This window comes from Pyxicephalus adspersus, chromosome 8, assembly GCF_032062135.1.
Source record: "Pyxicephalus adspersus chromosome 8, UCB_Pads_2.0, whole genome shotgun sequence".
Classification (NCBI taxonomy): domain Eukaryota; kingdom Metazoa; phylum Chordata; class Amphibia; order Anura; family Pyxicephalidae; genus Pyxicephalus; species Pyxicephalus adspersus.
The window spans coordinates 14,450,141-14,472,316 of NC_092865.1; the positions used below are offsets into that span (position 1 = coordinate 14,450,141).

At 38.2% G+C, this 22,176-nt stretch overlaps 1 protein-coding gene across 4 annotated transcripts in view; it reads right to left on the reverse strand.

Moving 5' to 3' along the window:
• Positions 1–22,176, reverse strand: part of TTLL7 (tubulin tyrosine ligase like 7) — a 121,968-nt gene that overhangs the window by 24,504 nt on the left and 75,288 nt on the right. For all 4 annotated transcript variants that reach the window (XM_072419556.1, XM_072419554.1, XM_072419555.1 and 1 more), the window contains 5 exons: positions 11,861–12,035; positions 7,716–7,990; positions 6,609–6,746; positions 4,012–4,092; positions 233–393 (listed from right to left, as the gene is read on the reverse strand). In XM_072419556.1, coding sequence (XP_072275657.1) covers positions 233–393; positions 4,012–4,092; positions 6,609–6,746; positions 7,716–7,990; positions 11,861–12,035 — 830 coding nt within the window. The remainder of the gene's footprint in view (positions 1–232; positions 394–4,011; positions 4,093–6,608; positions 6,747–7,715; positions 7,991–11,860; positions 12,036–22,176) is intronic.

The window sequence follows — 22,176 nt, forward strand, 5'->3', positions numbered from 1 at the left end:
AGCTAAAAGAAAATGATTAAAAAAATCCATTCTAGGTTTGCTGGATCACTCAGGCTTTCCTAAAATAGTGGATTCTTTTGGAGCATTAATAAATCAGGCCCAAAGGATGGGAGCCAGGTTATAGGAAAACAAAGTCAACAATGGCATGCTCAGTGTTTCTCGTATAGAAATGGATTCCTTTAAAAAAGCTAGAAAGAAATGAAAGGAGAACCAAAAAAGAAATTGTGTTTACCCAGAATCGCAGAAACAGCTCCAAAGCCCTTGCCCGTGACTCCAAAGGAGACGGTTGAATACTCGGTTGAAACTTCGGTACAGGTGTAAACACTCAACGTCGGACACCTTCCAGATTCGCTGAAGGACAGAGCGGACGTTTGTTCTCACAATATCCAAAATCTAAAGAAATCAAAGTGAACATTTCAAGCAAGATTTACATAGTAACATAAAAGGTAGGGTTAAAAAAAAAGATCAAACTACAACATACTTGACTACCGGTAATCCACAAGCATGGAAAACTAAGACCCTAGAGAGGTAACTGCCTCCTGACCCGATTCATGGCTGTCATGTATATTCCTTGGATCAATCAATCAGCTAATCACATTCAGTGCCCACTTTATTAAGCAATAAAGTAAGACCCTGTAATGATTTGAAATCAACCAACATTCTTCTGGCATGGATTCAACAAAGTACTGGAAAACGCCCCTAAGGACCTTTGGTACATGATGACTTGACAGCATAGCACCATTCCTGTGGGTTATTGACTGCATGCTCATGATAACAATTTTTCCTTCTGCCTCAATGCAAATAGCTTTTGCTGCGTTTACCAATTGTAAACCTAAGGATCAACATAGTCAAACAGATTTCTAAATGGTTTGAAAAGTAGGAAGGCACGCTCTTGTGTTAAGATTAAAATCTATTTCAATAATTTGGAAAAATTGCTCAGTTTACTAAACACTTACAGATGGATGAAAAATGAGATGACAGTTATGGTCCTTCTGGATACATTCAATCATCCTAAATTAATTGCATGTGGCTCGTCTGCCAAAGAACAATGGCAATGGAGCGGGCTGGGATCCGCTGTCTCGGGTGGCACTGAGGGCGGTTGTGTTACACTTCAAATTAAACTGGAATCCTTCCCGAGTTTCTGGTGGAAAGCTGCATCCTTCTCCACTGACTCATCCAGAGAAAAATTATTTTTAAAATTATTTTTATTTTTATTTTCAGCTCTAGCTATCAAGGGTTTAAAAAAACCATAGAAATAAGATGAATGTTGCCTGATCCTGCTATTTCTTGGCCTAATCTGATGGCAATCTGCTGTCTATGTATAAGCACACCAAATCATCAAAGTGGGCCCCTACTGCCTTCACTTGCCTCCTCTACTATTAAAATAAGTAGAACTATGGGAAAAAGGGTAGTGCTTTTGTTATATCCCTAGATTATTATTATTACACAGTATTTATATAGTGCTGATATACTAGGCAGTGCTTTACAAAGTCTATAGTCAGGTCACTGGCTGTCCCTCAAAGGGGCTCACAGTTTAATGTCCCTACCATAGTCATATGTCTTTAATACAGTCTAAGGTCAAGTTTGGGGGAAAGCCACTTAACCTAACTGCATGTTTTTGGAATGTGGGAGCAAACTGGAGTACCCGGTGGAAACCCATGCAAACACGGGGAGAACCTGCAAACGCCATGCAGATAGTGTCCTGGCCAAGTTGCGAATCTGGGATCTAGCACTGCAAAGGCCAGAGTGCTAACCTGTCCTTAATTTGATGGCCAGCAGCATTTAACTCTCATTCTTCTGAACCCAGGTTGTTTATGAGCCTCCCAAACCTTTTACTGGACAGTAAAAGAAGGAGTAAAGAGTCATCTCCCTGTTACTCTACTGCCGTCACATTTATAAACATGCTTCTTGTCAGCACATGAACTGATTGGATTTTTGTGCTTCTTCTTGCTTTCATGCTCTAGCCCTGCTTTACAAGTTCATTAAGAGGCTTACGCCAGGTCCAGACACTTACACTGCTCACATGCTTACAAAAAAAATTTGTATATGTAATAATCATTGCAGAGGTGTCATAATTTATGTCTTTAATATCTGCATCTTTAGACTTTCCTTATGAATGAGGTTACTCTTTCCATAGCATCTCCTGTTCTGAACCGATGCAGAAAACTGAATTGCATATTAATGATGAGCTCTAACTAATGCTTTGTACAGTGACAAGATGATGTTTCTCTGGGGTCCAGACCATTTTTACAACAAGAGTTGATTATTAATCACAGATTGCAATAAAACACAGTCGCTGCACTACAATACTGAACTGGAAATGTAGCCTGAGAATCTATTGAACAAATATGGCTACCTTGCATTTATATACATACTTTCAAAACACACAATGTTACAAAGTGTATAACAAAAATAATCAGAGCACATACAAACAGAAAATATAATATAGTGGTATTCCTTTTAAAGGGAATACCTTAAGTATGCTGTTAGGAGATGTTTATCTGGCCGGCAATTCTGTGATGTGAACCATCAAACTACATTTACTCTGTCCAGCGATGTTACTTGCAGCAGCATAGAGAACAAAGAATTAGCAGCATCTCCTGCTTCCCTTTAGTTGTGCAGCCTGAGATGTATTTTATCAGCATCCCCAGGGCACACACTCTTAGGCTGTGCACAGCTGAAGGGGATTTTAGGGGCAAATTAGTTACTGACTCAACCCTGCACTGGTATTGGCTGCTAGGGTCTTATTGCCTTTCTGCTTGCAGTCCCCAGTGCCTGTTGTAGCATTTAGATCTGCTGCTGGTGTGAGTTTCGCTCCATTTACTGTTGCTGACTTTGCTTGTTCCTGACCTTTCAATTGTATGCTGCCTGTGACCCCGACTCTGCTTTGTGCTTCTCCTTGGCACCTCGTCTGGTGGACTGAACACCAGTGTATGACATTTGGCATGTTTTCTAGATTTGTCTTTGTAAGAACCTTGTGCTGCTTTATCTGTGGGCTCCTGGTCCTCTGCCAGCCCTTCTCTAGATACCATCCCTTGCGCACTAAGTTCTTTGGGCAACTACGTGCTGGGAAATGCAACCAGTCTCCCGAGGCTGAGCTACAGGCGAAGAGTGCAGTGTTAGATTGGGGGGACTGGTGTCTGGCATGTACTGGTGCTAGACCAGGTCCTTACATATGCATAATGTTATTGATGAGCTCCTTCTAGAAATCTGCTTGCTTTTCTGTGGGTTTAATACTGTCAAACTGTCACACACTTTTCACCAGAACGACCACTTAGATCATACTGCAGTTATTGAATCAGCATGATGACCAGGTAACTGTCATTTTCTGAAACTTAGCCACAGCAGCCTTTATAACCTTCCATATATCTTTCTTTAAAATATGTACACTTTGTACAAGTGTATGTTGTAAGGCAATCTGACTGCTCATTTCTTATATCATAACTCCGTGAAGACTCATAAAACTGTTAACATTGATTTACTTCCATGAGAACTGGATGAAATAGAATAAAAATTACAGAGTGCATAGCTTGACTTGACCTGAGTTATTTAGTATCAAGATGACCTCATGAAAACTCAGTAGCTTCTTTTTTGCTTATATATATATATATATATATATATATATATATATATATATATACTGTTTTATCAAGTTATTACAAATTAAAAATCTGCCATATTGTTGACACTGGCAGAAAAAAAGGACTGATCCAATTTTGCAATGTGCATAAACACACATCTATTTTGGTATGCACCTCCGGTAAAGCCATAATTATATTCCCCCATGGTTGAAAACTGGATAAAATACATTCTTCTGTTTTTCAGAATACTGCTCCTATATTCATTATGTGTATATGTTGATATATACAAAAGAACTCTGTGTTCTGTACCCTCGACCATTGCTTCTTTATACCTAGGTGCGTACAGCAAAATGATTTATGCAGGGAGATAGATTGTTGCTGTTACAGAATTTCAAATCTTTATTAAAAAAACTATGCACAGGGGTCTTACCTTTTTCTGCTTCACTGAGTCCAGTTTTATCAGCCAATAAGAAGCCACCTTGGGTTTGTGATATCGCCAATTTTCCATTATCTGTAATAGGCAAATAGTTAAACTCCTAAATGATTCAATTTAAATGTATTCTTCAATAGCCCTCAATAAAATTAAATCCACTGTTTGTACCAAAATGTATTTCCAAAACCAAGATTTTACCATGTAAAAGAAGCAATGACATTATCCCAATGCTGCTTCTACAATACTACTGGAAGCAAAACCTTTTAAACATTGAGGGACCCCTTGAAATACCATTCAGGTTTTCAGCTAAGATTACAATATCCACAACTCACAGTATATAGCATAGTGTGATGGTCAGTGGAAATCATGCCTTTTACATTTCTGGCCAATGGAAAGAATGTCACCACTACAGATAGCCAAAAAGATAATTGGGGGTCACTTAAGCTGACATGAGAGGAACAAATTGCTCATTGCTCAAGAAACCCTTAGCAACCTCTGAAGGAAAACCAGGGTTCCACGGAACCCTGGTTGAGAAAAGCTGCTCTAAAGTTCAAGCATGGCTTTCTATTGGTAAAATGTAGAACGTTCTTCAAAAATTAAACTGTTGTTGTAAATTGTGACACTTCAGGAGTATAATCATGAAAACCTATAAAGTTACTGAGAGGTCCATTTTAATAAACTGAAAAACTAAAAAAGCTAAAAGAACCCTCAAAGCTGTACAGAACTGGCAAAGGTGCCAACAAATAAAAAAATGGTTCCATGGGGCTTAGAAAACGTAAGTCATATACAAAAATGTGGCTTGGTAATTCTTTCACGTCAACAACTTTCACCCTTGGATGGGCGGTAAAACAGACGTTCACCAAGCTTTTGGACAAGTTCAGTTCTCAACTCGTGTTGATCATGGTTGCAATTTTACGAGATGCTTTTTCCATAGGCAAAATCGAGGTGTTAAAATATTGAGCGCCCGAGGCAACAAGTAACGCATTACTGGTCCCTGCAGCCGCAAACCGTTTCGCTCACGACGGCCTTTGAAGCGCACAGCCAATGATTTTTCAGGCAGTAACGGCTGCCTGGGAAACATTCATATTGAGTAAACGTTACCTAGAATGTAAATGGTCTCCAAGGTCCATTTCCATCAGCGTTATAAACTAAGAAAATAGTTTCCTCATATCCGTATGGTAAGTTATTTGATCACAGCAGTAGAAGTGTCTCATAGCCTGCTGAGAGATTTCTTGAAGAACATCCAGAGGTTGTAAAAAACATGAACATAAATCTTTTTTTTTTTCTTTTTTGGAACGTCAGACTCTTAACAATGTGGGCAATATTGTATATGCGCAGGGTTATATCCAAGAGAAAAGATTCAGCTGTATTTTAATTGTACAAGGTCCCAGGTTCCTTGTGAACGTTCTCGACAACAAAAGAGTCACTCGGAAGGAATACAGACATTAGTAACAAAAGTGTAATTAAAATGGTTTTGTTAGGAGAGAACGTTCATTTGGTTAATCTGAACTTAATTATAGAGGTCGCCAAATTTTTAAGTGGCAAAGAATGAAAAAAAAAACCCAGATGAATCGCACATTCAGCATTTTACAGGAGGCACAAAAATGCCCCAAGACAACAGAATGACACTTCTATATATGCCATGTGCAACCACTCTGATCACAGAATCCAAGAGAGATAGCAGGATATAATGTGTATTCCCATATCACTTTATAACGATTACACACAGGTCCGAAATGCCTGACTGTGTCTATTAAATTGAAATTAGTTCTCTTTCAACTTTTTTCAAGCTTTCACTTTACAGTTCACCTGTAATAATACAAGGGATCAAATGCTGTAAAAAGTGTCCGGAGTAAAGGAAGTATTAAACTTTTCTTTTTTTTTTTCTTTTACTTTTAAAGCTTAGTTCTAAATTGCCTCCTTTACCTCAACTTCATGTCCATGTCCTTCTAAAAGCATCACCTACCCTATACCGAGAAGGGGTCAGTTTAGGGTTTTTTTTTTCTTGGAAAAGGGAGAAAGTTTGTATTATCAGGCAGGTCACTATTGCAAAAAAGGTGCAGGCAATGTCCCTTCTGCAATAATTTGTCTTACCTGCCTGATCGCTGTAAGTTTCTGGCATCAAAGCTGAACTCGCGCAGCATCAGTTTTGGTTACCAGAGAAACCTGGCAATCTTGGCTTCCCTTGCGTGTGCTGGGATGAATGAACTCCCGCATCTGCGTAGGAATTATGTCATCCCAGCACTGCCAATCAAGATATCCTAAAATTGTCTGCAGCAGGAAAAGAAGGATGGCAGTGCCTGGCGCCATATTGTAAATGTGTAATTGACAGGCTAGGATATAAATGACAGCCTTGGAGCTTCTTTCTTCAAAACCAAGTCAAGCATGACATCTCCAATTTGTTTATCCTGAAAAGTATATTCTCAACCCTGCAAGTTTTGTGCGGTGCAGTTTTTTTTGCATTTAAACGTATTACTATATATTCCCATAAAAGTGGAGATTTAATGGGCTTAATATTCAAGATGTAGAAAAGTAAATTTCTTTTTAATGCAAACCTTTATAGCTCTGAGCCCAAATGTCCACCAAACACTTACATCATCTATAATGGAGCATGTTTCATCCTCATCCACCTTCCCTGGGAACCTGATTCTCATGTCTCGGAGAACAAGTAGGGTCTGTCGTGTTAGTTCTTCCTCCTGATCTTTTGTTAAGTGATGCAATCCCGTCTCATTCTGATTAAAAGAATTTAAGCAAAGCCATTATTACACAAAAAGATTGTAAAAGATTAGGGTTAAACATTTTCAAAGTAGAACCATATCTGGATTATGTATCTGAGATGGTTTTCATCTATTCAAGTCATGATATAAAGTTTGAAGACGTTGGTCACACTTAACTGGACTTATTCTGTAATGTTGTGCAGCTCATCCAAGCAGCTTTCTGGGGAACGTAGTCCGATATTTATAGTCACACAGGTAGCAGTCACCCTAATCACCATGCAACGTGTCAAGGCAGATGTTGATTGTCCATGTACCAACTACCATTTTGTAAGCACATAGTCCAGACCCAAGTCCCAAATTGCATTGCACTGAATAATGTATGTAGGATGGTTAGGTTTGGTTTTACAAATTGTAACATCTTCCACCTTGTTCTCGACACATTCCATGTAGATTGAACTATAGTGACCTGAGTTAGCTATTTGCATATTCATAAATGGGATTGTGGATTTCTTAAAAATCATGTCCTCTTAGTTGGCATATGCTTTAAATCCTGGAACAAATCTTTTCCAGGTTTGCTGCATCACCCTGGTTCCCCCTTGACAGTCTATCATCTCCAGGGTTGGAAAAATAAATTAGGCTCAATGTAAGATAAATATCATGCAAACAAGCCCTAGAAATATCTGACCTATACTGTAAATCAACAGAAACTATGGGGGGAAAGCTAAGTTTCCAATGCTGATCTCCTGGAAATTCCAATTGCCCGACTGTCCATGCTTTTAATACTTTCCAAGTCATTGATCAGGAACAACCATGCAGCCAGCTAAGGCAGGGTGTATTCAGAACTCCTCTGCATATTTCTTATGGGAAAGCGACTGAGAGGAGACTTGACATCTGCTGTTACTTGGTTGAATATATATGTAATTTTCCCAGTTATGTGATCAGTACATAAGTATGATACATAGGTTCAGGTCTCTGATCACTCACCAGTGATGGGTACAAACCGCCACAGTTACCCGTGTGTGGCATTCTATGTGATGATGAACTGCGATTAAGGGAGTTGGTCCGGTTTCCAGATGTTGGCCGTGAAACCTGTGCTGAGACTTTTGATGAGAGTGGTCTTTGATCTGCATGTGGTGAAGGTGCATTGAGCGCAGTGATAGAACGGGGACAGCTGACAGAGCGCCGAATTGGCGTTGATGATGATGAAGAAGTATAAGAAAAGGGTCGTGTTTTGATGGGAGGTTTACAATGTATTCTACCTGCACAATAACACATAAAAGAAATAAAAAAATTTTATTACAGCAGTCAAATATAACACAGCATGCTTCCTATGTGCTGGTGTAGATACTGTATTTGGTGTTTCAATAAAATTTTTGAGTCTAAAGGAACCGTTTTCCAACACGATTTCCCTTGATATTAAAAAAATATATATATAATTTTGGTGAATTTTAATAAAGTTGAATTTCTTTTTAATGCTTATACTTTTTTTTAACATGAAATAACTTTCAGGTCTTCAGAGAACTCCTGCTATAGGTACCATATCAACAACTCACAGTAAATTAGTGTGATGGTGGAAAGAATGCCTAATATTGCTTGCCACTGCTTAAGTTGCCACTAGATAGTAAAATTTGTATCAGGTAAACTGACCTGAGTGACACAAACTGCTTATTGCTCAAAGAACCGTAAGCAACCTCCAGAGGAACCCTAAATACAGACATTTAAATACAATTACAATACTTACCATCATTTTCATTCCTGGTACTTTCAAGGTAGTTTACACATTGCTCAAAGGTGGATGGACAAGTTTTAGGACCCCTGGGTCAGGCTATAATGCAAGTCCATCGTGCGCAGGGAATGCTGATACTCCTACTCTTAGATCAAGAACAAAGTAGAAAACCAGAGAAAAGAAAAAATCTCAGGCAGTAGAGTGCACAAAATTTGCAGAGCGTAAAAAATGGAGTGGGCAAGTGTATCTGCATATGGTTTTGCAAGATGGTCAAAATGACCCAAGGGTCCTGACCATTGTCTATTGATTGATATGTTGTAATGGAAAAACTAAGAAATTCTGATATCACCTTTTGAATTTTTCTGTGGCTGATCTCCTCATTCACTTCCTGCATTGTTCCAGCACTAGCTGCACATCATTGCTCTGGAACAGCTTTCTCATAGCGATAACAGTGGACCATGTCTGCCAAAGGTGTGTTGGCACAACCCACTGTACCATGCGCCAGGGGTGGAGTACAATTAAGAGACGCTTGACATTTCATATCAGAAAATGCTAGAACAAGGTTTCCTATGGAATGATCACCTTGTATTTGCTGAATAAAAGATGAAGATTTAAAAGCTAATGAAAACTTTTAAAATGACAATAACATATTCAAGCTTTTATGAGAAATTAGTGATTTGGTTGACTGGTATATGATGTCCAATGCAGCTTGCTGTGAGGCACAACAAGATTGAAACCTCAGACAAAGCTGACCAAAAGAAGTCAATCTAATGACTTCATGCTTGATGCTCCTATAATTTCAGCTTGAGTTATTTAATTCAGAACATCAACATAGGTCCAATTATGCAATATTACAAATAATATGTGGTCTCAGTATATCTGAAGCCATTTTTGTGGGACAGTATGGAACTCCTGACATGTTTTTATTGCTTGGAAGGAAGGAAGACCTACAAATAGAGCTGATAATCGAATCCATTAGGGCCAACCAAAAAGTAAAAATTTATTTTTAGCTGCAGTTTCACTTTGGTTTACAGTCACAACTGTTTAAACTCTTTTTTATTTGTGTCTAACAGGGAAGAAATTCCTTAAATCCTTGGGACAAGAGGCAAATCTTTTTCAGTCTCCTTCGGACTTAAACACTGTTTTGAGTCACTACAAGAGTGTTAAGCTTCACAAAGTAGCAATTGCATTAAATAGTTATGATTCATTTTAACCCAATGCTTCAGAACAATGCAAGAACAGGTCTTAACAAAGTCTTTAAACTCAGCAAAGCATGGTGTGCAGGACTTATCTTGTGCTGCCCTACTATGCAGGTGCTTTTCTCATTCCTGTATTGGTGATTTGGGGTGTCATACAAACTAAATGGCTCTGCAACACTCCTTGGTTAATGCATCATGCACTGAGAGTAAATGGAAATCTGCTTTTAGGCATGTGTTCTCATTGGAAGATATTTACTAAATTCCTGATCTCATGACAGGTTAAAATGTTGTATTTTATTATTATCGCTAATTTTCAAGGCCTGTTCTCACCAGAATTCTGCAGTGGTGCACATTATTGCAAAATGTGGTAAAACATGTTACATGGGTGTACTGGTAAACTCCATTGGCCATTTATAATTACAAACTTTCCCAACACACTTGCTGCAACCAATACCATGCCTTCAGATGAACTGCATTCAACAAACACGCTGCATGTCTGATTTTTGGTCCACTGTGGGGTGTTGGAAGTCCATTGCAAAAAATAAGCTGCCTTAATGCAATGAAAGCCTTGTTGTGGATGAATCCCAGTTCAACAACAGTGGTCAACAGGACACCAACAGGGGAGATTTTCCCAAGTGGGGATTCAGAGAACAAATCAAATATGGCAGGGATACTAATACTTCTATGCTGTCCAAAGCTGCGGAAAAGAGACTTATAATTCTTGTATAATAAAACTGTAATCACAGAGAATAGGAAGATGGTTGCAGAGTAAAGCTTGTAGTCAGTAGAACAAATTCTGACACTCCAAAAAATGCAATTGTAGAACACTGAGGATTTTATTGCAGAAAATGAAGTGGCAATACAGTCCATGCCCGGCTCTATAACAGTAATGGTTAGATCTGCATTTCATAGGCAGGACACACAGGTTATGTCATTAAAGCAAAATGAGTTGTGGCGTTCCTAAACTAAGAGCACAACTGCATTTGCTGTTCTGATCAAAGTTATCCTAGAAGCCTGATATAAAATCCAGATTGTAATCACAGAAGAGTACGGGGAGGTTTTGGGATGCCAGGCGTCTCCAGCGTTGGATAAATAAATGGTCCTGACTGTGTTTGTGTAAACAGACACGCTACATTTCGCCTGCTAAGGGTTGTGGTTGATTAATGGACATCGGGATGCTGGCTGTAAGAGGGATGGTGGTTGAAATGCGAGTCTGAAGAATGCGATTAAATGGGAAACTCTTTCCAGTTAAACATGACAGATGCACCGAATCCTGCAAGACCTCCCTTTCCATTATCTCAAATTCATTGGCCTTAAATGGCTGGCAGAGTATAAATAAAAAAAATATACAGGGAAATTTGTGGTGCCATTTATTGGTTTTAAAATACAGTTACAGTAGCTCCTGGTGTTTGTGAGCCTTGGTTAAAGGTGATAACCAGTGTTGTGTAATATTGCACCAGCTTCAAGCTAGTCCTAAAGGAGGAAGAACTAAAAGGGCACTTTCAAGTCTACAAAAAATGTTAACATCAGGCACCTGCAATAGTTGGGCTTGTATACTTATCTTCTGCTTATCTTACTACTTTAAGAGTTTTGGATCCCTGTGCCTCCTGCAGGTTTTGTGATTATATCATTTGACTCCTATGTTCTACAATGAGGCAGGGTTGGAGGATCTATTCACCTGACATTGCAGGAACTTGGGTACCCAACACTCCTGAAAGTGTCAAATGCCCAAAAGTCTGGCTGAGGAGGGAAAGACAGAAGATAGCCCACTAGCAACCATGCAAAAACATATTAAAAAATGAACATTTACTATGATGTTTGAAGTTAACCTCAAGGACTGTACCACAAAATCCTCCTTGCCAGCTGCATCAACCACTCACTAGAGCCTGCACCATTTATATTAAGTTTTATGGGTACTTGACTAAAAGCACCTTTCCTCCTCTGTTGTCATAAATCCTTTACATGCACCATACAAGATCCCATCACCAGGAATCCGCAAGAGCAGATACAAGAATTCATTCTTGTACAGTATTCTGCATAATTCAGGTGTTTCTCCATTTCCAGGAGAATGGTATGAGAAGAGCAAGTGCAGTAGCCACCACTGCATTCAAAAAATGCATACAATTACTTACTCGATAAGTGGCTTTACAGCAGCCACACACGGGCTGATTTCACAATATAAAGTAAGAGGAAAATATACGTACTTGACCTTTCCAGAGATTTATATTTCTGCTCTTCCAGCTCATAGGAAACTTTCTTCTCCTTCACCAGAATCTCCTCCTCGCTTTCTGAGCTGCTGTCGGAGCCAGAGCTGCTGCTGTTGCTGCTGTAATTCTTTTTCTTTGTGGTTGGGGTACATTCTGGCATGGAGGACAATGTCTGCAAGAAGAATGGCTCCATTAACATGACACATTGCAAAATGCATAATAACAGCTTTAGCTTTAAAGCCTGTATTCCTTGTGGAAAAATATCTATCCCACCATAATTGCACAATGGTTTGAGATCACGGTAATAGAAGAACTCATAGCCTCATTAAAAAGGAATCACTTTCAGATAACCTGGGTATTTGGGCTGATTGTACAAACTCACCAGAACAAGAGTTCCACATGAGTTCTACATGCCTCGGCCACTCCTCCTTACTTAACACTGAGCCCCTCAGAACTTTGATTGATACTCTTTTCCACCAAGTGGAACCACTTCTACTTTCTCTTTACCTTTTTTTTTATCCTCTCTCTCACTCTTGATTCCATTCTTGGATTGTTTTGGTAACCATACTGTGTTTTGGCTACTTGTACTTTTATTTGATTAGTGTGCCATACTTAATTATGTGTCATGTTTTACCAGTGCTTGTGAACCAAATGAGGTAATAAGGTGGAAAATGAAGCAAGATATTTAAGATTTAAATTTGTGTTCCAAAGAATTTCAAAAAATTGCGTAAAAACATTTTAAACTTTATTATCCATTAACACAATATATACTTTTATTGTTACAAATACTAAAAAAGTTTTTTGAACCCAATTGGGAATTGCAGAGACAATGTTTTGTATATAAATATATATATATATATATATATATTTATATATAAATGTTTTATACGGTATAATATTTATAAGATATGTAATCATACTTGTCATATGAGCATAGATACAGTATGTCTACTGAAGAAGTAGCTTTAGAGGCGAAATGCACAGACAATAAAACTGTGAATTATACTTTCAATGTATATTCAAGTTGAAGGACATTTCTTTAATGTGCCACTTTCCAATTGGGTTCAAATACCTTTAGTAGTTTGAGTGTTTATTACCAGCACTGATCTCAAGAAGGGGACAGGATGGCCTCATAGCCTAAAATGCATGATTTGGCAGGAACAGAATAAATGCAAATAAATAAACAAATAATCCATCAGAGATAAGGCCACCTAAATCAAGTGTAGAAATTCTGCTTATTACAAATGCCCATCGGCAACTGGTTCTCTTTAACAGAGCAGCTGTATTTATAAAACTATCAAAATAATGAAGGTAAACATGTGCTGCACTATAACATTTATCTCAAAGTTGGCAGGTTTTTGTTTTTTTTGTATTTTGACAGATTTTATCTCTTAATTAGTCACGGCAGAGACTAAACCTTGCACAGTATGTTGTTTTTTTTCTAATGTGTAGATCAATAAAGTTTATTAACGGCTGTTTCTTCATATCCGTTAAATGTGTTAATTAACAGATTGTCCTTCAAATCTCTATTAATAAAGTTTACTGAGAAACTTGTTCCTTATTATTGTCTTGCTACAGAATATTGATATGCAAAATCTTTACTGTATAAGTAAGCTGTAAGTTGTACTGTTTACGTAAGCTGCCAGTTCAGGGCCGTGAGAATCAAGCTTCAATCCTGTTATGAAATGATGGAAACATAATAATGATCATGACTCATAGGTTTAGGTTTTCAGGGTGACAGTCCTCATTCCTATCCTAGTCCTGCATGCTATAGATACCGGAATGGTGTGAAACCATTTCTTGATACTCAATGCAAGAAGGGGCATGATCACTTTCTGACAATGATCACAAGGGCAAATAAAGGGGAAGTCTGCCCAGTGGGTACGCAGACAGCATTTTAAAATGAGATTTGCTTTTAAGTATACTTTGAAGGGGAAAGTCATGCAGATATTAAACATGCATGTGTCTATGCTGTGTAAGATTTCTGGTATCATTTAAAGCTAACCTCCTGGCAAGCAGGTAAATGCACAGATGGAATACATGGATTGCCCAAAAAGTTTTACTTCTTTTTATCCAGTTCTGGGAAATACAAAGCTCGAACAGCTAGAACAGGTAGATCGAACAGCTATCCCGGTGACCTGACCTGACTATGCAGCAGTTGAGCAGTAACGTTTGGTCACCACCCGGCCTCCAAGATTGGGTAGTAAAGGGGAAGAAGGCTGCTTTTGAAGTCAGTGGCAGGATTTTATAATTGCCCATGCACCTAACTGTTGCACCTGTTTGGCCAAGACTATATTTGTAACATCGGACAGAGACCATTTCACCTGACATACAGTATATACCTAGATACCCTGCATATTTCCTGCATCTAAGACAGTGTCTAAAAAATTTCCAGAAAACGTTTTTAAAGTTTCTCAAAATGCATTTTTCCCGCCCATTGATGGGCACAGAAGGATTGTATCTTTGGGCTGTTTGTCCAATGGGGTTCAGACATGGAACTCTTAGGTCACAGAGACTGTCTGGATAGCTGCAGCGAGACAGACTAGTTCTTGCCACAATTAAAATAAGGATTAACAAAAAAAAGAAAAGAACAACCAAAAAAAAAAAAAAAAATTTGTAATTCCCCTATACAAAAGGGCTGTAGAAAGTTCTATTCTCCTAGGACACAAGCAAAAAAACACAAACAAGTTGGTAGTATGTGGGGTTATCCTGGGCTGGCCTACAATTTTTTGCTCACCAGAGTCAAGCTGTTGGCAGTATAACCCAACAGCTATATTTTTTGTGTCCCTCAATGGACGTTTCTTTTTTCTAAAATTTACCATTGTGCCAAGGTTTATGTGTGTCTCTGACACTGATGTTCATGGGACAATAATGAGGATAAATATTGGGGTAAAGGGACTAAGATGTTTTAGGCATGATTCAGCCATGCCCACCGTTGACTGTGGCACATCAAATCACTGATGCTCATTTTCTTGATGTGTCCCAGGGCTTTTTTAAACTTATAGAAATGCTTCTACTGGTGACACTTATCTTGCATTCTCTGTTTGTTCACAATTTAAATGTACTGAATCCAAAGAGTCAGCATAACACTAAGGCAATTAGCATTTTCAGAAATAAGTTAACAATGAAAGCCTTTGTAATAAAATAAAAACTTAAATAGCCTATTAAATGGACAGAATAGCTCAAAATGTGTGCCTACTTGAAATACATGCAACACAACAAGGTGCTAAACAGAAGGAGTGAGAAATATAAGGAAGTTTTATATTTAGTCAGATCCATTAATTGTTGCCTCCTTCAGCTGCTCTAAATTAACACTGCAACAGAAAATCTGCCCCTTAATTGTGAAACCTTTTGAAAGAAATTTTAAATCTGTTACAAACCAGGCAGCATACACATGTTCAATACTTGTCATAAAAGAGTGACAGATGAACAAACAAGCACTGTACACAGAGCGTCGTTTTTTTCTAGGGAGATGTGAGGGAAAGAACGAGCAAGCAACACCCCACTGTGCTCTTCGCTATTGATTTGTATTGTGGTTGTTCATGGATCTATCGGGACGGATCCATAAATCACAATGGACAACCACTGTACACATGTCAGATTCTCACCCGAGATGAGCCTAAATGCTTCTATCAGGCCAGAATCATGACGTATGTACATAGCCCTAATCTCCCTCGGTTGGCTAACGTTACGGACACAGGAGCAAAAAATTGTTGCGTAGACATTGCTGATAGCCTGATTAGCAGTTATGTCCTTCTCACAATCTGTTCACAGGGTTGGCTTGAGGATCATTTAGAAAATGAGGCTACAGACAATCAGGTGGATTTAGAATATGAATACTAAGACGAACATCAGGGTCACTTTTCAGACATGCCATGTCCCCAGAGTGAGTTTAAAAATGTAAAACTGGTCTTTTATGTCCTTTTTTTTATTGCCTACATAAAATCTTTATTTTAGAAATAAAAAATGAATATGGTGTGATACTGTTGGACTAGTGGATGATACTATGAAATAAGAATTACCTAGCTAGTTATAACTGGCCTTGAAGCACTAACATCCTAGGTTTGAATCTCAGCCAGGACATCATCTGCATGGAATTTGTATGTGCTTCCTACATCTCCAAAACATACTGATAGGTGAATTGGCTTTCACCCAAAACTGGCCTTAGAATATGTTAGAGAAATTAGATTTTGCATTCCTCGGGGGGTCAGTTTGTGACATGACTATCGTAAACTGCGGTGTAATATGTCAACACTACATAAATACATAATCAAGCCGAAGATTTCTCACATCTTTTCCAAATAATTTCTTTAGTTCCACTGTTTTTAAGGAACACACCCCAGGATTTTCTGTAAATCCACAGCACATTCACCCTAATCCAATCACCATGGCATGTCTTGAAGCAGATATTGATTGTCCAAGAACAGGGTGGAAGAGGGAAAGTTGTGGAACCATCTTGTTCTAGTTGTATAGTTCCATCCCTAGGTGTCAGGAAGTCTATGTAGGTGTTAATCCTGTAAATCATATGGTTGAAGGTTTAAATAGTCAAATCAATGGGGTAGAGATGTTGAAACAGCGTTATATGGGAATGACAGATGATTCAGATGATCACAGAGTGATAGTTGATCCAGTTTGAAGTAAAAGGCCCCTACTGCACCTCACTACAACACAAAGACCACAAATGTGCACCCACTGTCCTCCAAAGAATGTCCTTTTTGCTTAAGGTGTAGGAAAACTGCCTAATTCTGAACCTGTTGAAATTGCCCTCCTTTTGGGCCATCCATCTATTTGTTGAGAGTTTAATTTGTCTCCCCAATGAAAAGGTCCAATGTAAAGGACCAAATTACTTTGCTTACATCTGGGTTGTAATAACCCGTAATCTGTGTTCCAGTGGATGGTAAGAGTCCAAAAGCAGATGCAGTCTGTGTTGATGGGTTTCCAGTAGGTGTCATTCCCCTTCTTTGATATTTAACACAGTGAAAAAAGGAAAAGATAACTTGTTAATTCCTGCCTCTTTCCATGTAAATGTCATGTTTTTTGTCCACAAAGATTAGGTATTGACTAAAAGCTTGTATGTTCTGATCATCCAACATATGGGAACCAATGATGTGACTTTAAAACCTAGGAAGATTTTCTGACACCAAGAGATGTAACAGGGTGGCTTCACAACTTTTACATTTCCAACACTGTTTTTTGGAACATCTACCATAAAGTCTTCCATGGTGACTGGGTTAAGGTGGATGTACTGAATGACTTCTGGTATCATTCCTGGCCCTCATTAGAAATGCATTAGAAGTGCAATGTTTTTGAGACAACAAAAAATTCTGATAGAAATCTCTTAAACAACTGGCTCCCTGCAGCATAGAAGTTTTACTACTAAACAGATATAAGGAATAACCTTGAGCGACCACCAGTTGAGTGCTAATGATTAATATGTAATAATTTGCATTCAGTCAACCAAAAAAATATTGTTTTATTTCCATTGGGTCTGATATCAAAGCTCTAGAATGGATCTGGTCCAGGACTGATCATGGTTCACTCATGATCTCAAGATTTAAACAAAATTACCCATAATATAATTTTATCTACATCAAGCTAATTCTTCAAACTTCCCATTTACAAATGAAATTGTATATACCTTACACTTGAATACACATATCTGAACAAAAAGTGCTTCTTTTTACTTGGAGTTCTTCCTAAATCCTCGAGTAATTTTGGCTTTGAAAAGTCTGCCTGAAAGGAAGACTCATTAATATTCTGGTCACACATGAGGAGGGGAGAGGCAAGTATGGCTTATAGATGATTAGCACCATTTCACATCCATTTAATAACCATTAAATAACTAAAGTGTTCTCAGCAGGTTACTAAAACCTGCTCCAGTCATGGATGAACTTCCAGCGAATAGACTGGATTGTAAAAGCATCAGAAAAACAGTGACTAGCATGTCAGTGACTTCTCCAAATGATTGCAAGCCTTGATTGATGGCAAATGTTTCTATTCCTGGACCATCCGTCTGCAGAACAGAAGCCTTCGGGTGAAAGCAGTTTAATTGACCAACAAGTCAACATTTCCGCAATAAAAATACACCTCGGCCATCGCAGTTTTACCTCAGTTTGTCAGTGCTACATTTTATCAGATATATACACTGTCACAGTATTGTAGTACAGGGGAAGAGTTGACGATGGATCATTTGTAACTAGTAATTTAAGATCACGTCTAGTATAGAAGGTTTTTTTTCAGCAGATCTCCTGGCTGTAAAATAGGTTGGCTTGTGTCTCAAATAAAATTATGTACGAGGAAACTGCCGGACATGTCAGGTCCAGAAGCTTTTTCTTTTATTAGCTTCTTTTTTATTAGCAAGGCTTGACAAATGATGAAAGGAAACTTGAACTGGACTTAAATATAGGGATTGAAGTGTAATTTCTATGACTAAAAGGTATATGTTTCTTCTCCATAAACTGCTTTAGAACCACACTCACCACACACACAGGTTTTAAAGGAAGGTGGGATATCTTGGGCATAGTGGACCTCGAATTGTAGTACCCAGGATGCACTTTTTCAAGCATTATTAGTACCAGAATGAAAAATCTGCACATGCTCTCTGTCAAGCTTTGTACATGGTTTACAAATCCAAGCCTTTACCCTTGGTAAAAAGGCCCGAAACACATTGGCTATGTTTTGGAAGACCATGTCCTCACTGTTACAGCCATTACTGCTTGAAAGGATCAATGCATTTAGGATCCCTCCACAAGTAGGGCAATCAAAATGAACCCTTATCAACAAGGTTCAACATTACCCTATACGGATGCCCAAAATGGACAAACAATGATCGAGAAATCACTCCAGTGGGGACAAGATTGTAATAAAACGTTTTCCAGTAAACTATGGAAGAGATAGAACCTTTTTTATGTTACTATTGCTATGTATCTTTCTAGCCAATGACAACCATAACCCTAGTGAAATGAAATCCCGTTGATGGTGTCCACACAGCTTGATGGACACTTTTACTAGTTTATTCACTAGTCTAAGTCTCATTAAAATGTTTTTGCTGTGGGTGGTCATTATTCTTCACTTCTGGCTGTGAAAGAAGAAGGAAAAGCAAGGGGTCACTGGTAAGGTGCATATAAGGGTGTTAGGGGTGAGGGGACTTTGTGTTTTGCATGAGCAAGGTGACAATATCTCTTTGATAGTATATTGAATTTAAAAATGGAGAATGAAATCTAGGAAATATATTTTTTTTGGAATAGCAAGGATTTTGATACATCACTATACCCTATGCAATATAGTGTAGCTGCCTTAAACTAAAGAATGAGACTTCCACTTTCTAAAACTTCCAATTATTTCTCATAGCCAGGGGTGAACATACAGCTGTCTGTTCTGCTGCACAGGAAGCCAAAAGGACAGGGGAGTTTACCATGAAATATTTTGCCATGGTTCAGGAAAAATGGAAACTTTTATGCATCCTAATCAACAGTCTATCTGATGTCTATTTCAAAAAAATGAGTGTTAAAACTTGTCTTGCATCAGCAGAGCTGTGAGCCCCAGCATGAGACACCACACTGTAGCGTGTGCTCGTTAATGGATCTCGCGGCAGGCTTAGCAAGAGATGCCTAACATGTCATATTTTAAGCAGCCATATTATAATTACTGACCGATTTTCCCAGTAGATGGTTTATGGGTATTACTTGCCTTTTGTCAGGGCATTAATAACTGGAACACAGATGCTGCAGCCATATTGCAGCCGCTTCATCTTCCAATGTGTGTTGTATTTTAAATGAAGCATAAAATAGGAAAATGAGCTGCCTAAATTAGTTTGTCTGTTTAAGAAAGAGCAGAATAATATTGTGAATATTTTCTGTGAGTCTGCTTTCCTTATCGCGGTAGTAAAACGTAGAGAGCCTGCGGGGCACATCTATGCAACAGCAGTTCCTGAGCCATTCTTGATGCACCTGACTTTAATGGAATGTTTCTAAAACACTTCTGTTTTTTAAAAGTTAGCATGCTTCAATTCTGAAAAAATCTGACATGTTTTTAATCTTCTGCTTTTTATTTATGGATGATTTGGAGATATGGCTAAACGTTTTTTAAATTTAGTAATCAAAATAAAAGATTTAAAGTGGGACTCTGGACAAAAGCTTTTGTATCCTCGCAGTGGGGATGAGACAATTATTTGGTTTAGGGGATGATACAGGAGGGGTAAAACCTACCTTACCACCTGCCCCTGGTGCACTCATCTGCTGCTCAATGCTCTGTTTTATGGGCAGTGATTGGCCTAATCCTATACCATGCAAGGCTCCATAGCCCTGTACTGATGGTAATGACATCAGTGGTCAGACCAACTAGGCATCAACATTAATGGCGAGTCTTGTGAAGCAAAAAAGAACGCTGGCTGATGCAGGAGTAAAGTAAAAGGTAAGTTTTACCCATATTTTATCATCCACATAAAATGGTATATCAACTATGAGGAAAGGGATCAACTGCAAGGGAAAAAAATAATTTGCTTAGCATTCAGCTTCAAACCTAAACTAAACCTAAATATTAAAAAAACAAGCAAGTAGGTCTTTTTTTTTTGCAGAATAGACTGGTGAAGTCCAAAATAACTTACCTGCCTTATTGCAATTTTTTATTGATACTCACCTGCCCTCTCTCCATTACAGGCACCGCCATTTTCTGCCAGGTCCTACTTCTGGTTTTCGGTCTTCGACCACCTTTCTTATCCAGGTCATAATGATGCTATTTCCATGCATGTACATGGGAGTCATTAATTCCATTCATCCCTGCACATGCGCAGCTAAGTGTACACTGAGAAAAAGATCATCAAGCTCTCTCCCACTAATCTGTACTATCCATGGCCTTTGGTTTTCACTCTTACTTGGTCTTAGCGTCATATGAGGGTGGCACCTAGGGCAAGCTGCACATAGGTTGATCCACCCTCCAAACATAAACGAAGTATGTGTAATTTTATAAATGCAAGAGAAGGGGGGAAATTTGTGCTTAGAGTTAAAAATCTGGGTTTTATTTTAGACGTGTGAGAGGAATTAACTGGTTTGCCCTTATCGCAGAACATGTTTGTTGTCAGTCCACCCATGGAAAAACAACACTTGGTGGATCATGTTGAATTTCTCTGTAATAAGATTGCCAGTTTCTAATTACTCAACCACTCACTCTTAACATCTTGAAAACACAAGCCTTTGATTTAGGCACTCACGAATGCATCCTGCAATTTACAGAGATCATACATCTTCTACAGAACCGTCATTTTTAATTTCACTTTCTTACAGTTCTGTGGGAGTGAGATGTTCTGAAAAGTTGGAAGGGATCCGAAGTGTTGCTGAAAGGGAACATCGTTTTCAGATGCCACAAATCCTTTCAATGTGGTGTCCTCAGAGTTCCATTAAACCTTTCATTAGCGCAGATCGAGACGTGCACTATTCCAAAACACTTCGACTTACTAATAAATAACAGGTTGTGTCTCCCATGAAATAAAGACAGCATATTAATGAAGACTCAGAGCAGAAAGCAGTGTGATGAATCTTCATTTTGAAAATATTTGACATATAATTAGGTTTTATTTTTTTTTCCTAACTTATAACATACTGCAGTAGTTGCTATAGTAGGGTCATGTAAAAATGTTAAAATTGTAGACATAGTATACATTTTTTTAACTTGTGTAGATATTTACTTAGTTACAATGCAACGAACCAACATATCTGTAGTCTGCAGTACTAAAGCCAGATCTACAAGGAGCTTAGTAGAATCTTATTTTATTCAAAATTTGGAATTGAACTGCAAAACAAACTTTGGGTCATTAGATCATGATTAGATCATTAGATTCATTCTTACTAGTCACCACACATAATTTAAAAAGTGTGTGTGTGTGTGTGTATATATATATATATATATATATATATATATATAGCCTTTAGACCTCAATCATATATATATTACATTCCATAAATATAGAACAACAATGGCAACTTCAGCCTTGGTGAGGCTGTCCTTAAATAACCCCCCTTGGTGCAGGCATTGTAGAAAATACATTCAATGTCCACAATAAAACTTAGCTTTTTCTCTAAGAATGTAAGTTTGGTGGGCTAGTGTTTCTAAGCTGTAAGAAAACAACTGAAACTGGAATTTGTTTAAGGATTTTCGAAGTACATTGGAAGTAGTTAAATAAATAGCTAAATAAGTAAAGATATGTAAAGATGGTTTGCTCTAAAGTTTTTTAACTGCTTGACCATAATCTGGGAAGATCAGTATTTTCAGCTGCAGTATCTGTGGTTCTTTGCAGATGTAGCCAGCTTGAGCGTTGT